General features: G+C 36.1%; 1 protein-coding gene across 1 annotated transcript; it reads right to left on the minus strand.

The window, feature by feature from the left end:
* On the minus strand, positions 1-16,920 carry ASB17 (ankyrin repeat and SOCS box containing 17). The gene is given in 3 exon segments (XM_032641199.1): positions 1-207; positions 3,761-4,040; positions 16,520-16,920. Coding segments are annotated over 3 exon segments (888 nt in total).
* Positions 16,921-17,601: the final 681 nt, after the last annotated feature.

Raw genomic sequence — 17,601 nt, forward strand, 5'->3', positions numbered from 1 at the left:
TTAGCATTCTAAATTCAGGTAGTTCTGTAGACGAACAGGAATTAGAAGTGAAAATATTCCATTTGGGAGCATACTGTTGGTCAGTAGTTGAGCCCTGATGGTTATTCTGCAAAGATGTAATGGTTCACATGGATCTTTGTATCTTGTTGAAGGAATGTAGTCCAGCCAATTTGAAATAATTGGACGTCTTCCTAAACTTAGCTGTGTCTAAAGAAAAGGGAAATTATAAACATTTTAATTGTTTTATTTGAATTCACAAGATGCATCTTAAATTTATTTAACCCTTATAATATTTTTTTAAAACATTTTCACTCGAGGCAAGAACTTTCACTCCCATTTTATTCCCCCAATCATATATAAGGTTTAATGTGTCTAAGGACACAAAACATTATTTCTTACAACAATGAATCTGTATGTTTTTAATTTTAGACAGATCATACACTTATGGTTTATTAGCTTCTTCTAGAGTAGTGTTGCCAATTTGACCAGTTTGACTGGAATTTTCTAGGAGACTTTAGAAAATATTAATCTGAGGTTCTACTCCAGAATTTCTGATTTAGTTAGTGTGGGGTTGGGCACAGATAACATAAATCCTAAAAGTTCCACCAGGTGATTCCAACCATTGTAGAGTAAAACTACATACTGCTGAATCATGAGAAGACCTAACACACGAAGATAACTTTTTACGTTTTAGTTAAGCTACCCTTTTAAAGATTTAGTTCTAGAAGCCAAATGTTATTAGGCTGATTTAGAAGTAAAAGACATTGCTGTGTTATAGAGGTACTTCTCCAGAAGAACCTACACTCTACAGACTACATGCCACTTTAACTTAAATGATATATAATTTTTCATTGTTCAATAAACAATTATTTAAAGAATATCTCATGTATACTCAGCATTGACCTTGGTGCTTGGGATAATTGCTAGGCTACGCAAAATAGACATAGCCTCTGCAATCACAGAACTGTGGTCTAGAAGTAAAGATATCTAAACATATATTTACAATAAAACTGGCAAATGTGGAAATGAAAAGCAGGGTTATTTAGAGTTCTTTAAGCTGGTTTTTATGCCATTTTTCACCTTATTGCTCAATGCTACTTCACTTATTAAGCTGAAATTGATTGGAATCCAGCTTTAACTTCTTTGCCACTCAGGTGATTTTGATCAACTCATTCTCTCCTAGTACTCTGCTATTTTGAGTGTACCTCAGCAATAGCATTCATGGACCTGGTTGAGAATCGATATGTCCTATAAAAAATGTGCAGGACTAACACTGGACAAGGACAAGCAAATTACTAAAGAAGCAAAAAAAATTTTTTAACATTTTTATTGGAGTATAATTGCTTTACAATGGTGTGTCAGTTTCTGCTGTATAACAAAGTGAATCAGCTATACATGTATGTACATCTCCCTTTCTCCTCCCTCTTGTGTCTCCCTCCCACCCTCCCTATCCCACCCATCTAGGTGGTCACAAAGCACCAAGCTGGTCTCCCTCTGCTATGTGGCTGCTTTCCACTAGCTATCTGTTTTACATTTGGTAGTTTATATATGTCCATGCCACTCTCTCACTTTGTCCCAGCTTACCCTTCCCCCTCCTCGTGTCCTCAAGTCCCTTCTCTATGTCTGCATCTTTATTCCTGTCCTGCCCCTAGGTTCTTCAGAACCATTTCTTTTTTTTTTAGATTCCATATATATGTGTTAGCATACGGTATTTGTTTTTCTCTTTCTGACTTACTTCACTCTGTATGACAGACTCTAGGTCCATCCACCTCACTACAAATAACTCAATTTCTTTTCTTTTTATGGCTGAATAATATTCCATTGTATAAGTAAAGAAGCAAAAAAAATTTTTTTTATTTTTTTGTTTTAAAAATTAGTTGCCAAGGACTTCTCTGGCAGTCCAGTGGTTAAGAGTCTGTGCTTCCAGTACAGGTGGCTGGGTTCAATCCCTGGTCAGCGAACTAAACTAAGATTCCACATGCCATGTGGTGCAGCCATAAAAACAAAAACACAAAATTTGGTGCCAGGGCTTCCCTTGTGGCACAATGGTTAAGAATCTGCCTGCCAATGCAGGGGACACAGTTTCGAGCCCTGGTCTGGGAAGATCCCACATGCCGTGGAGCAACTAAGCCCGTGTGCCACAACTACTGAGCCTGCGCTGTAGAGCCTGTGAGTCACAACTACTGAGCCCATGAGCTGCAATTATTGAAGCCCACACACCTAGAGCCCGTGTTCCACAACAAGAGAAGCCACCGCAATGAGAAGTCCGCAGACCACAACCAAGAGTAGCCCCCGCTTGCCACAACTAGAGAAAGCCCATGCGCAGCAATGAAGACCCAATGCAGACAAAAATAGATAAATAAAATAATTTTTTTTAAAAAATGCTTAAAAAAAAATTGGTTGCCAAAATAATTTGACGAATTTGCTGTCCTTACAGTTGGCCCAGGCATGGTTGATTGATATGCATTGTTAAAGCTTAAAAAAATTAAAGACCCAACAGAACTATATTTCTTAGGAGTTTATTTCTGAAGTCACACCTTTAAAGATAAGGGGAACTGCTAGATTCCTTGGTACTTTGACTGGTTTAAATTTATAGGGGTAGCTTTCTTTACCTTATGCAGACTTATTTCTCTTTTTTAAAATTAATTTTTATTGGAGTATAGTTGCTTCACAATGTTGTGTTAGCTTCTACTGCACAGCAAAATGGAACAGTTATACATATACATATATCCCCTCCATTTAGGGCACTACAGTGCATTAAGTAGAGTTCCCTGTGCTGTACAGTATGTTCCCATCAGTTGTCTATCTTAGACTTATTTCTTGATACTAATAGACATGATACAATTTGATGCTGAAACTTGCAGTTCATTTTGACAGGATAAACATGCCCTTCATGTGCTTGATTTTTTTTTTAAACCTTATCAAGGAGAAACTCTTCACATTTCTGAGGGATAGATATTTTCAATTGAGCAAATATTTAAAGCCTTTATATTTTCATGCTTAAAATTGTTCAGGAATTTTGAAAAGGAAAATATGTTTCTTGGTATGTGATTATAGTGGGGAGAAATGTAACTTTGATTTTACAATATTCTATTGGAAAAGAAGTCTGTTAAAAGTTTAATTTGTTCTGTTTTGTTTTTGTTTTTAAATTAAATTTATTTATTTTTGCCTGCGTTGGGTCTTTGTTGCTGCGCGTGGGCTTTCTCTAGTTATGGTGAGTGAGGGCTACTCTTCATTGCAGTGCATGGACTTCTCATCGCGGTGGCTTCTCTTGTTGCAGAGCATGGGCTCTAGGCTTGTGGGCTCAGTAGTGGCGGCTCGCGGGCTCAGTAGTTGTGCACAGGCTTAGTTGCTCCGCGGCATGTGGGATCTTCCCGGACCAGGGCTCAAACCCGTGTCCCCTGCATTGGCAGGCAGATTCTTAACCACTGAGCCACGAGGGAAGCACTGTTCTGTTTTTGAGACATAGAAATCCTAATAAACAGGTTATTATGTAATTAGAATATAATAACATACATCTACTTAATAACTACTAAAATAAACTATACTAACTTAAAATTATTTCATATTTAGAAGACATAAAATTATGAAATAAAGGAGCTAATGCTCAAGATAATTAGAATTTTGACTATTTTTAATTTATAAGCATATACTCAGTGATTCACTGGATTGATAGATGAAAAATTATTCTTGCCTCACAATTTTATCTTAAAATTGATCAATATTTGAGCCCACACCCAAAGTACAGTACTTTGCTTACCTCTATTTCCCTGGTTGAAATGACAGAAAGCACTCTGGAACAAATCACTAAACATTTTTTGGCATCTTCCTGGACGTCTACCAGTTCATGATCAACCATTATTCTCACTCTTGAGGAGTAAAGCAATATTGTTAACACAATGTTGATAGGGTTTTTTTCTCTTTCTACGATTCCATACTGCAGGAGTATTTTTAAGATACTGGATTGTCTCATCTGAGCTACGTAAAGTAGAGGTGTGATTCCACTTAATGGGCTTGGACAGTATACTGGTGTGAAAGTTCTGTGAATCAGACAAACAAGAAAAACCTCATTGAATATAGAATTAAGAAATGTGGTAAAAACTTTGTCTTAACAGTAAAGGGAAAATAATAGTATTATCTTAAATAGTAAATATTTTAAATAACATTAATGTAACTTCTCCTTTATATATAGTATGTCTTAAAAAGAGTTTTCCACTCCGAACCTAGGCCAACCTGAAGGTCAAAAAATAAGAAAACTGTACTACACACTTAAATCCCGTTTACACTTGTAAAAACAAACAAACAAAAAGATTTACAATGTGTGGAAAGTGTTTAGTTTTAGTAATAGCAATTCTGTTTCTCATTTGAGAAATCCATAGTGATTAGAACTAATATTGATATAGTTCTAATATTGATATAGTTCTAATAACTAATATTGATATATGGAAACTGATATAGCTCTGGAAAATCTAAAATGGAAAAGAGGGACAGACTTTTTTATTTCGCTTTATTAATAGAACAGAATTCTGTGACCCTTTTGTTTTTGTTATTCTTGATCATTTATCAGGCTTGAGATTGAATTGAGTTTGAAAATTAGACTGAAAAGGAATAAGTGCAACTACCTTAATTCTATTTTTTCACTTTAATAAAATCAGAGTTGGTATTTTCAGGTTGAAGAAATGTAAATTATGATGAGGGTCATATCAGGTCCCTCAAGGACAGAATTTAATTTGCCTTCTTCAGTAGAGTTTTGAGAGTTCTCTGAAATCTTGTTTTTCCTGGAGTGCTATATGATGACTGGACTTGAAAACTTCTCCTCCCTTATGACAGAAATGAAAATGTTATTTTTTTCTAATTGTGTATAGTTCTTGCAATTGTTTCATTTAATAGACATTTATGTTTGCTATTGAATTGGTCACTATATGTAGATAGGACATGATAGAATCAGCCACAGGGAATTTTGTATTAATTATCAAGCTTTGATTTGGCCAAGTAGACATGGCTTTTAGCACTAAAGGTCCTTGTCTCTGGAATTCTCTTGATTGATCTAATAAAATACTAATATATTCTGCAGAACAGCATATACAAACTATAAATATTAGTTTTGGACAGTTATGCCTAGCAAGAAAAGCATTATTCAAAAAGAACTTTAAGATTTCAAATAATTAAGATGGGAAGCAACATGGTATAGTGTTAAAAACAATAGAGATTTAAAGGTTCTAGGTTCTAGGTTTTAGTTCTCCTAACTAATAAGTCAGCTTCTTTGAGTCTCCATTTCCTCATGCATTTATGTATTCATTTGCTCATCCATTCATTAACTAATTTATTTAACACTGGCTTGTCCAGAGTGTAGTGAGTACTAGATATGCAAAGATGGAAGATGTAGTCCTTGATCTCAAGATGCTTATTATAGTCTAGTAAGGGAAACAAACAAGTAATTCAATAAATACATTACAAGGTGATAATTGCTACGATAGAAACATGCTTGGGGAACTGTAGAAACACCAAGGAGGGACACCTAACTCTACCTGGGTTAGTCATTGCCTGTAGGTTATCCTGGATCTAATACTTGAAGGTCATAGTAGGTGTTTGGCAATAAAAAGATTGGAAAGAATGTTTCATTTACAAACATAAACCAACACTGGAATATTGTTATGCAAGAACTAGCTATATAAAATACATCTTTTGTATTAGATGAGTTCTTTGGTTGAAGTGTATTTGGGGTCCTAGAGACCTCTCATATGGTGATTCTCTTGTCAGGAGCTCCAAAAAGTACAGTTTGAAAATTACTAGACCAACTAGTTTATCTCCAAAGCTTCACTGAGCTCTGAAATGCCAAGATTTTGTGATTAAAAAAAAAATAGTATGGTGCAGTGCAGAATAGTGTTTTAGAAATTAAGAAGTGGGATTTTTGTCATCACTCTACCAGTGGCACTATATATATCCTTCTAACTCTGTATAAAGTATATATACACTCTCTCCTAGAGTCATCTCCAGATCATTATTGTCCTGAACATCTCATCTTTTTCACAAATACTTCCAACACATATCCAAAATTGAACTTCTAAACTACTTCTACATTCCCTCTCCTGATTGTTGGTATTCACTTTCCCAAACCACCACTGCATTCAACTCTTTTACATTTCTTCGATTTGTATATGTTCTTCCCTTTCATTTTCAATTCTGGGACAAGTCTTGCTCATCATATAAGACCCTGTCTAATAAACTCTATGGCATTTTGTACATAGCTCCATTAAGCTCTTATCATTTTGGACAACTTGCTTAATATCTCTAATCTTTCATTTTCTTATGTTCAAAATCAATGCGTGGGCAAGATAAACTATAAAATTTTAAGTTCTACAGGGCAATACTCTTTGTCTGTTTAATACACTTTTATATCCCTAAATGCCTAGAACAATGCTTGGCCCATAGTACATACTCAAATATATGTTAATTGATTTTTTTTTACCATTATCCTGAAAATTATTATTAATTTTAAAGTTATTCTGTAGCTTTCGGGCCTAGTCAGAATTTTAGTGAAGCACAATCATTTAACATTTTCAAAAGCAGTCTAATTTATTCATCTTGCTAACTCTTAAGAAGATATTTGCCTTAAGAGACTTACAAGTATGGGAATTCACGGGACTTAGGGGAAAAAAATACTGTAAGTGGCCCTTGTTAAGATTTAGAGATATTAGTTGATTTTAAGATATTAAGATTGACATTACTGTAGAAGATATTTTGGACCAAAAATGTTGAAAACGTATAAACTCAAATAGGTTTAAAATGAGATTCAAAAGTCTAGTCTGTACCCAAATGACATATAATTAATCCTCATGTTTAAAGATCATGTTATTGTAAACCAAAATTTGCTTAATCTGTCCTGACAGTTAATTATTACAGTACTTATATGGATGGAATGAGGCAAGCAAAGGAAGAATCAATTTTTAAATGTGAGGTTAATGAACTGAACCCTCTGTATCTGAAAACCTGTCATATATGCACTTATGAAATGGGACATAATATTTCCATATAGACATGCAGGGAATGATTCCATTTTGTAGCTATAATAATTATTTCTAAAAATTTTCCTAGCATTTCTCTTCTGGTTTCCAGCTGCCAATTTAATAGACCTTTCTTCATAATAATTTTATCTTTGATATTTGACAGTTGACTTTCTTGAGATGTTTTCCCATGACTCCGTGGGACCATTCTCTTCAAGTTATGCATCTACCTCTTTGACTATTCATTCTCAACCCTCTTTCACTGATTCCTCTTCCTCTGCCCTCAACATCTAGGTAAAGTAGATTTGGCGTTTTGACTAATTTTCATCTGATTAATTGTTCTCAGGCAATTTCATCTATGACCATAACATGATAACTACTGTCTGTTAATTTATTCAACAAATACTTACTGAATGCATACTGTATGCCAGGCACCCTTTTGGGTACTTGGGATATATGAGTGAACAAAACAAAGATGCCGCTTCTTGCTAATATAGTAGTGAGGGATAACAGACAATATATAACAGAATGAACATAGCAAACAAACCAATTTCATAATATGTTAGAAGGTTTGATAAGTATTCTGGGAAAAAGAAAAAGTAGTGCAGGATTAGAAGTGTGGAAGTGCTGGGAAGGTGCAGTGAGGGCATTTCTCAATTTTATTTTATTTATTTTTTTAATTTAAATTCAGTTGACATGCAATATTATATTGGTTTCAGGTGTATAACATAGTGGCTTGATATTTATACACAATATGAATTGATCACCACAATAATCTATCACCGTACAAAGTTATTACAATATTATTGACTATATTCCCTATGCTGTAAATTACATCCCCATGACCTATTTATTTTATAACTAGAAGTTTGTACCTCTTAATCTCCTTCACCTATTTTTCCCAATTCCATACTACCCCTGCCGTGAAACCAACAGTTTGTATCTATGAGTCGGTTTCCTTTTTGGTTTTTGTTTTGTTTTTTAGATTCCACATGTAAGTGAAATCATACAGTATTTGTTTTTCTCTATCTGACTTGTTTCACTTAGCATAATACCCTCTAAATCTGTCCATGTTGTCACAAATAGCAAGATTTTATTTTTTTGTATGGCTGAGTAATAATACATTGTATATATGTATATATGCACAGACACCACTTCTTTATCCATTCATCTATTGATGGACACTTAGGTTGCTTCCATATCTTGGCTATTGTAAATAATGCTGCAAGGAACATAGGGGTGCATGTATCTTTTTTAATTAGTATTTTCATTTTCTTCACATAAATACCCAGAAGTAGAATTACTGGATCATATGGTAACTCTATTTTTAATTTTTTTGAGGAAACTACATACTATTTTCCATAGTGGCTGCACCAATTTACATTCCCACCAACAGTGCACAAGGGTTCCCTTTTCTCTATATCTTCACTAACACTTATTGGTGGTCTTTATGATAATATGTGTTCTGACGGGGGAAGGTGATATCTCATTGTGGTTTTATAAATTTATTTATTTATTTATTTATTTATCTGTTTATGGCTGAGTTGGGTCTTTGTTGCTGCACATGGGCTTTCTCTAGTTGTGGTGAGCGGGGGCTACTCTTGGTTGTGGTGCACAGGCTTCTCATTGCAGTGGCTTCTCTTGTTGTGGAGTGCAGGCTCTAGGCATGCGGGCTTTAGTAGTTGTGGCACACATGCTCAGTAGTTGTGGCTTGTGGGCTCTAGAGCGCAGGCTCAGTAGTTGTGGTGCAGGGGCTTAGTTGCTCCACGGCATGTGGGACCTTCCCGGACCAGGGCTCAAACCCATGTCCCTTGCATTGGCAGGAGGATTCTCAACTGCTGCGCCACCAGGGAAGCCCCCTCATTATGGTTTTAATTTTCAGTTCTCTGGTGATTAGTGATGTTGAGCATCTTTTCACATATCTATAGGCCATCTGTACATCTTCCTTGGAAAAAAATACCTATTCAGGTCCCCTGCACCTCTTTAAATTTGATTTTTATAATATTGAGTTGTATGAGTTCTTTATATGTTTTAGATTTTTTTTTTTTTTTTTTTTTTTTCAGTATGCAGGCCTCTCACTGTTGTGGCCTCTCCCGTTGCGGAGCACAGGCTCCGAACACGCAGGCTCAGCAGCCATGGCTCATGGGCCCAGCTGCTCCGCGGCATGTGGGATCTTCCCGGACGGGGACACAAACCTGTGTCCCCTGCATCGGCAGGCGGACTCTCAACCACTTGTGCCACCAGGGAAGCCCTATATGTTTTAGATATTAACCACTGGTTGGATATATTGTTTGCACATAACTCTCACCACTCAATAGGTTGCCTTTTCATTGTTTTGATGGTTTCCTTTGCTATCCAAAAGCTTTTTAGTTTGATGTAGTCCCATTCGTTTAGTTTTGCTTTTGTTGCCCTTGCCTAAGGATACATATCCAAAAAAATATTGCAAAGACTGATGTAAAATTGCATACTGCCTATGTTTTCATCTAGAAGTTTTATGGTTTCAGGTCTTATATTTAGATCTGTAACCATTTTGAGTGTATTTTTGTATATGGTGTAAGAAAGTGGTCCAGGTTGATTCTCTTGTGTGTAGCTGTCCAGTTTTCCCAACACCATTTATTGAAGATGTTATTTTTTCCCCATTGTATATTCTTGCCTCCTTTGTTATAGATTGATTGACAATATAAGCATGGGTTTATTTTTGGACTGTCTATTCTGTTCCATTGATCTATGTGTCTGTTTTTGTGCCAGTACTATACACTTTTGATGACTATAGCTTTGTAGTATAGCTTGAAATCAGGGAGCATGATACCTCCAGCTTTGTTCTTCTTTATAAAGGTTGCTTTGGCTGTTTATGGTCTTTCAAGATTCCATACAAATTTTAGGATTATTGGTTTCAGTTTCATGAAGAATACCATTGTTATTCTGATAGGGGTTGCATTGAATCTGTAGATTGCTTTGCGTAGTTTGGACATTTTAACTGTTAATTCTTTGAATCCATGAGCATGGTATATCTTTCCATTTATTTCATCAATATCTTCAATTTCTTTCATCAATATTTTATAGGGTTTTTTGTGGTAAGTTTATTTATTTATTTTGGCTGCATTGGGTCTTTGTTGCTGTACACAGGCTTTCTCTAGTTGCAGCAAGAGGGAGCTAATCTTCGTTGCAGTGTGCGGACTTCTCATTGCAGTGGCTTCTCTTGTTGCGGAGCATGGGCTCTAGGTGCTTGGGCTTCAGTAGTTGTGGCTTGCGGGCTCAGTAGTTGTGGCGCACAGGCTTAGTTGCTCCGCAGCATGTGGGATCTTCCCAGACCAGGGCTCAAACCCATGTTCCCTGCATTGGCAGGCGGATTCTTAACCCCTGCACCACGAGGGAAGTCCCAATATCTTATAGTTTTCAGAGTACAGGTCTTTCACCTCCTTGGTTAAATTTATTGCGAGATGTTTTATTCTTTTGATACAATTATAGATGGGATTGTTTTCTTAATTTCTCTTTCAATAGTTGGTGACATTTAGAAATGCAATAGATTTCTGTATTGATTTTTTATCCTGCAACTTTACTGGATTTGTTTATTAGTTCTAATGAATTTTTTGTGGACTCTTTAGGGTTTTCTCTGTATAGTATCACGTTATCTGCAAATACTGACGGTTTTACTTTTTTCTTTCCAATTTTTCCAATTTTGTCTCTTTTTCTTTTTTGATTTGCTGTGGCTAGGACTTCCAATACTATGTTGAATAAAAGTGGTGATAGTAGGCATCCTTTTCTTGTTCCTGATCTTAGAGGAAAAGCTTGCAGGTTTTCAACTGAATAATATGTTAACAATGAGTTTATCATATATAGCCTTTATTATGTTGAGGTATGTTCCCTCTATACCCACTTTGTTGAGAGTTTATATCATAAATGGATGTTGAATTTTGTCAAATGTTTTTTCTGCCTCTATTGAGATGATTATGTGGTGTTATTCTTTGTTTTGTTAATGTGGTGTATCAGGTTGATTGATTTACACATATCGAACCATTCTTGCATCCCTGGACTAAATTCTACTTGATCATGGTGTATATTCTTTTAATGTATTGTTGAATTTGGTTTGTTATTCTTTTGTTGAGGATGTTTGCATCTGTGTTCATCAGGGATATTGGCCTGTAATTTTATTTTACTTTATTTTATTATTTTTTTCAAAGTGCGTTTATCTACTTTTGGTATCAGGCTAACGTAGGCCTCATAGAATGAGTTTGGGAGCATTCCTTCCTTTTCAGTTTTTTGGATGGTTTGAGAAGGATTAAGTCCTTTTTGAATGTTTGGTAGAATTCATGAAAGTGTCTGGTCCTGAACTTTTGGCATTTTCCAATTTTAAATAGGATTATAGGAGAGGGCTCTACTGAAATGTGACATTAGATAAAGAAGAAGGGGATGAAGAAGTTAGCCATTTGGACATTTAAGAACCCTAAGGCAGGAGAGTGTGCCTGGGGTGGTGGAGGAAGAGTAAGGGAGCCTGTGTAGCTAAAAGTGTGAAAAGGGTGAGGGATAGTAGGAAATGAGGACAGAGATAATGGGATGTCACATCGTGTAAAGCCTTGCAGATCACTGTAAGAACTTCATCTTTTACTCTAAATGGAATGGAAGAGCCACTGGAGATTTTGAGTAAAAAAAAGCAGCACGATCTCACCTTTATTGAGAATTTGTTATGGGATAGAAGGAGAGAAATCACTTAACTTAGGTGATAACAGTGGAGATGATCAAATTCTGTATATTGTTTAAAGGTAGACTCAACAGATGTCCTGACAGACTAAGATGTGCAATGTAAAAGAGAGACATCAAGGATGACACTACATAATAGCTACCTACTGCACATCTTTACCTGGATATCCCTTAGGCAATGCAAGACATGCATCCAAAACTGACTTTGTAGCCTCTTGTAATAATTTTGATAGATTTGTGGCATGACCATTGTGGTAGACTGAAATAGCCTCTCAATATGGCAAAAGGGATTTTGCAGATATAATTAGGATAAGGATCTTGAGGTGCGAGATTATCCAGGGGGGCCCAGTATAATCACAAGAGTCCTTATAAGAGATGTCAGAGAATGACAGAAGCAGAGCCAGTGAAGGAGATAGGACTACAGTGTTGGCTTTGAAGATGGAGGAAGAGACCATGAAGCAAGGAATGTAGGCAGCTCTAGAAGCTGGCAAAGGCAGCTAGAGTATCTAGCTAGAGCCCTCTAAGGCTCTCCCTTAGAACCTCCAGAAGGAACCCACCCTGTGACATCTTGATTTTAGCCCTTGTAGCCTCATTTTGGACTCTGACCTTCAGAACTATAAAATAATAAATTTATATTATTTTAAGCCACTAAGTTTGTGGCAGCTTTGTTACAGCAGCAAAAGGAAGCTAATACAATCATCAACGAGTCTCAAAATTTAGAAATTTGAAGAGTAACTCTTCTCTTGCATTTTCTACTTCTAGTCACCTACTGTAATGCCTGGTTATTCTATTTAGTAATATCTCTTCTTTTCCCTATTGCTGTTGTTTTTAGTTTAAGTCCTCATTATGATTTACCTAGGGACTGGGGTGGGGGATGGTGGCAGAGCAGATTAGTTCTTCCCCCAAAACTATTATAAGTACACATGTAATCTTAGTTAGCACACTGGGCATGCTATGCAAATTCAGTTTCAAGCACGTCCTCTAACCACCTCCCTCTTTTCAATCAGATTGCTTCCCTCAACCCTTCCTCTACAGAAATTCTGGACCTGCCATTCTACCTGGAGTGTTTGAGCAGTCTACTAACTAGTCTCCCTAATTCTAGCTGCACCCTCCCTTACCACAGTCCAGTCTTCAAATGGGAGCTGATGAATCTTTTCATACTTCAAGTCTGAAAAGACCTTCACTTATTGGGCATCACCCATGGTATAAATTTCAAATTCCTTGGTATGGCCTACAAAGGTCCTTCAAGGGCTCTCTTTTAGGCCTTATCTGTCACTATTACCTGATTTCCATCTCACTCTCTAGCAATTGCTGAATTGCCTGTAGTCACTGGATACAACATGTTTGTATTTCTCTTGGCTTTAGTCAGCCTCTCTCTGCCTAGATTACATTTCTTCAAGGGAAAGACAGGGAAAACTCCTTTTTACATTTTAAAAATAAATTTAAGACATCACCTCTTCTAAAGTGCCTTCTCCGATACCAGCTCCTCCCCAATATTAACGACGTCCTCTGTTCTTTCTACCTCTATATGCTTCTATTTTTGAACTTATAGTATAATTATAATTTTTTATGGCTTATGTACTAGTCTGTGAGCTCTCCAAAATCAGGAAATATGTCTACTTTGTTTTTGTATCCTCAGCAAATAACACAGTGCCTGGTATTTAGAAAATGCTTAATAAATGATTATTGTTATTTTAACTGAATGATGTCATCTCTCTTTATCCACTTACAGTCTTCCATACTGTGACATTTATTTTTGCAGGTTTATTGCAAAAATGAACAAACTTAAGTTCCTTTCTCTCATTAATTCTGTCTCTTCTCCTCCAGAGACCTATTTAGACACCTCATTATTGGATTAGCGAAATTATCAAACTGGAGTGTATACAGGGGCAGGTGACCAAAGAATGATGCTGCTATGGAAATAAAGAACAACAGATAATAGGAAACATAAGGTATTTATTATGGGGACATAATAGCTATGTTCAAATATTTGAGAGGTTTTCATACAGGACAGAGAATGAGTAGACTTTGTATTCTATATCTCTGGGGGCAGAGTTGGAGAAATGGAGACAGAATTCAGTGCACTATGAGGAAGAAGAATCTAATAAAGCTGTATAAAAATTCATTTTTTCATCCAACACAATCTTCATTAACCACTTACTATGTATCTGCATAGTTCTAGACATGAGGATTCAAAGCTGAAGCAATAGTCAAAGTTCCTCCTTTCATGGAGCTTACTTTTAGCAAGAGTAGACAGTGGACAACAAATGTTGTGGTTGGAATATAGTGTTCAAGGGGGAGAATGACGTGAGATTAGAATTCGGGAGATTGGATTTGGGGACATATCATATGGGAGGTTTTTTTTGTTTTTTTTTTAATTTTTGGCTGCGTTGGGTCTTAGTTGCTGCGCGTGGGCTTTCTCTAGTTGTGGCGAGCCAGGGCTACTCCTCGTTGGGGTGTGCGGGCCTCTCACTGCGGTGGCCTCTCCCGCTGCAGAGCATGGGCCCTAGGCACGTGGGCTTTGTTAGCTGTGGCCCACGGGCCCAGTTGCCCTGTGTCACGTGGGACCTCCCGGACCAGGACTCGAACCCGTGTCCCCTGCATTGGCAGGCAGACTCTCACCCACTGCACCATCACAGAAGTCCCCATATGGGAGTTTTAAAAAATGGTTATTGAGTTTGAATTTTATTTCACCTGTAGTAGGAAAACTTTGGATGATTGTAAGCGTGGGTAGTATGGCCTATTTTACATTTTTATAAGGTCACTCAGGCTTCTGAGTCAAGAATGGATTGTAAGAGGGAAGAGTGGAAGCTGGAAGACTCTTTAGGAGTCTATTGGAGTTGTCTAGACAAGGAACAATGGTGGCTTCAGCTACGTTGGAAACAGAGAAGATGAAAAGTATAACTAATTGTTACATATTTTAGAGATAAAATAAAAAAGATTTGCTGATGTGTTGTGAAAGAAAGAGAAGAAGCAAACATAAATCCTAGATTTTTGGCCTGAGCAACAGAGGCCATTAATCAAGTGCAGAATTCAGGGGAAGGAGCAAGTTGGCAGGTATAGTGTGAGTAAGATCAGTATTCTGTTTTGATTCTATTAAATTTGAGATGCACTGTGGAGATGTTGAGCAGACAGCCTCATATAGGAGGAGTCTGGAGCTCAGAGGAGAGGTCATGGCTGGAGATAAAGATTTGGGAGTCATTGGCATATCGTAATATTTAAAGTCGTGGGACTGGGTAAAATCTTTGAGGGAAAATGAGTGGCTAGGAAAGAGAAGGGTCCCTGGCAAAGGAATGATTTACCTCAGGAAATAGTTAACTCACTACTACTAGAGTTGTTCAAGCAGAGACCAGGTGAGCACCAACCAGAGATGCACTCTGGGAGTTGCTGCCCAGGAAGAGGGGTTAGGGGAGGTTTGCTGATGAATTCTTAGGTTCCATCTGAATTTAAAATTCTGTGAATCTGAAAGATCCTAAAGATATTGTGGTACTTAGAATTGGCCTGTAATGTGTTTTACCTTGTGGATGCATCTAAGTCAAAACCTGTTAGTCTTCAAACAGTTTATTAAGACAGTTGTTAATGGCACTCTATCATGTCCCACCATATGTTTTTCTTTCATTTTCCTTTCTTTCCTTTCAGTTTTCCCTTCTTGCCCCTCATTAATCTTTTTTTTAACTTATCCTCTCTTCCTTTGTTTTACTTCATTTTTCTTTCCCATGGGCCTGCCAGGGATACACATAGGCACTAATTAACCCAGCTAGTGACACTCAGTGTTAGAAGCTGCTGATCTCTGCTATAGTTACAAATATAATGGTCGTAAAACAACCAAAAAGTACTACTTGGAGTTTTATTTATTGATATTGAAGACTTCAGCTCTCAGTTTTTGTACTTGGGTTATCATTAAGGAAAGTAATCCAGTGGTTCTCCATCACCACAGTGATACACAATCAAGAAAACAACTCTGCTTCAGGCAGAATCTAAATTGGTTTAGTCTTAAACTGATCTTATCTGTCTTGTTTTTCATTGAATACGTGGTTCTATCATCATGCCTAGTACAGTGCCTCATGCATAGTAAGGTGATAAGTACTTTGTTGAATGAATGAATAAATGCACAACTGTTCTAATCAAACTAATACCTAAAACCAAAGACTAAATTGCAGTTAGTGCAAACTAAGTAACTTTAAAATCTGTATTACAGACTACAACGAGGTCATATTGGACATTTTATTCTAAGATCCTCAGTAGTATTCATTAGCTAGATTGACATGTTGAGACAATGTGAAAATTTCGTTCTATAGCAGATTGAATCAGGTATTTGACTTTCACTGTGTTCAATTCTGGAGAATTTGGAATCAAATTTATAATGTTTAACATAAAAATAGGGAATTATTATGTTTAACAAGTATGACTAAGTGAATATGTGTGTATATCCTGAATTATACTTTGAAAGACAATTTAGATAGTTTATAGATAAACATTCTCAGTATTCTCAAAAAGAAGAGATCACAGTATTACAAAAAACAATGTCCTTGACTAGTTACAGAAATCTAGGTTGTGTAACACTGCATTACCTTGAACACTTACATATAAGTTTTATAGAGCAAACCACTAGTAATTTATTGGTACATAATAATTTACATATAGGTAAAATTTTATTGAATAAATAATGAAGGAATGAACAAATGAATGAGCAATCAAGTCAGGATTCTTTATCCATATGTAGTCACTATGCATATACATTTTAGAAAAAAAGAAGTAGTATATCCTCCCAAAGAGAAATTTTCTCCTTTTATGTTGAAAACATATGAGATTATTACCTCCATATCAGTGCCAGGTTACAACTTCTGTCTTGAACATAGTCTTTTGCCCTCTTGAGGAGCAATTCCACAAAGTCAGGATTACCTTTTCTGGTGAAAACCCAGTACAGAATTGTATTCACACATATTTCAGTAAATTCAAGATTAGAATTTAGTTCAAAACAGTATCTTGATGTTTCCACAAATGCAATATAATCTGTGAGTAGTAGGTCAAACCGATCCAAATCTCTGTACCTCAGAATTTTTGCCAGTGTTCTATAAATCCTGGGTTCATAACAGTGATATCCCCACTGACCCAAAAACTACAAGGATGGTCTTTCAACAATTTTGTCAATGAGATCTCAGAATATATTGCTTTGTGGACAAGAAGTCTTTCGACATAATTTAGAAGATTTACTCATTGCTACTTAAGGCAACGATATAGAAATAAAATCACAGGAAGTCATACTGTAATCCTTGAGTTACTCTACAAACAGGAAGTGCTCTTTAAACTGTAGCCAGAAATAAATATCATGTGAAATATTACCATCAAGTACTGGATGACATCACAATAGATGGAGATCTGTCATCAGCATAGGTCAGAAATTTGGGATATTATATGTAACTAGTGACCTTTGAGAAAGACATATTGGACAGAAATGGTACATGGGAGAGCTATATAATATTAATATATAATATATATAATATATATTGTATATTATATATAATATATATAATATATTATATATATAATATATATAATAAGATATATTTTTAACTTTCTAAGACTTCAACTCAAGCTAGTATGTATGTTTATCAAGTGCTAAAAGTACAGTCTATACATTAGACAAAATAGTATTAATAATCAGACTGATTATTCTTCTTAGGCTATCATATAACAAAGAGATAATGATAGAGTGAAAAAATTCAAGTACTGTTGTTCTCATGTTCTGCATGAGGACTGCACATTCTCACTTAATCTTCATAGGATATTTTCCCTATGTTATAGTTGAGGAAACTAAGTCTTAGATGGGTTAATAAACCTGCCAATAGGCACTGTATTAATTCTCAGAGAGAAAAGATGTCATACAATATTAAACAAA

This window comes from Phocoena sinus, chromosome 1 (genome assembly GCF_008692025.1).
Source record: "Phocoena sinus isolate mPhoSin1 chromosome 1, mPhoSin1.pri, whole genome shotgun sequence".
NCBI lineage: Eukaryota > Metazoa > Chordata > Mammalia > Artiodactyla > Phocoenidae > Phocoena > Phocoena sinus.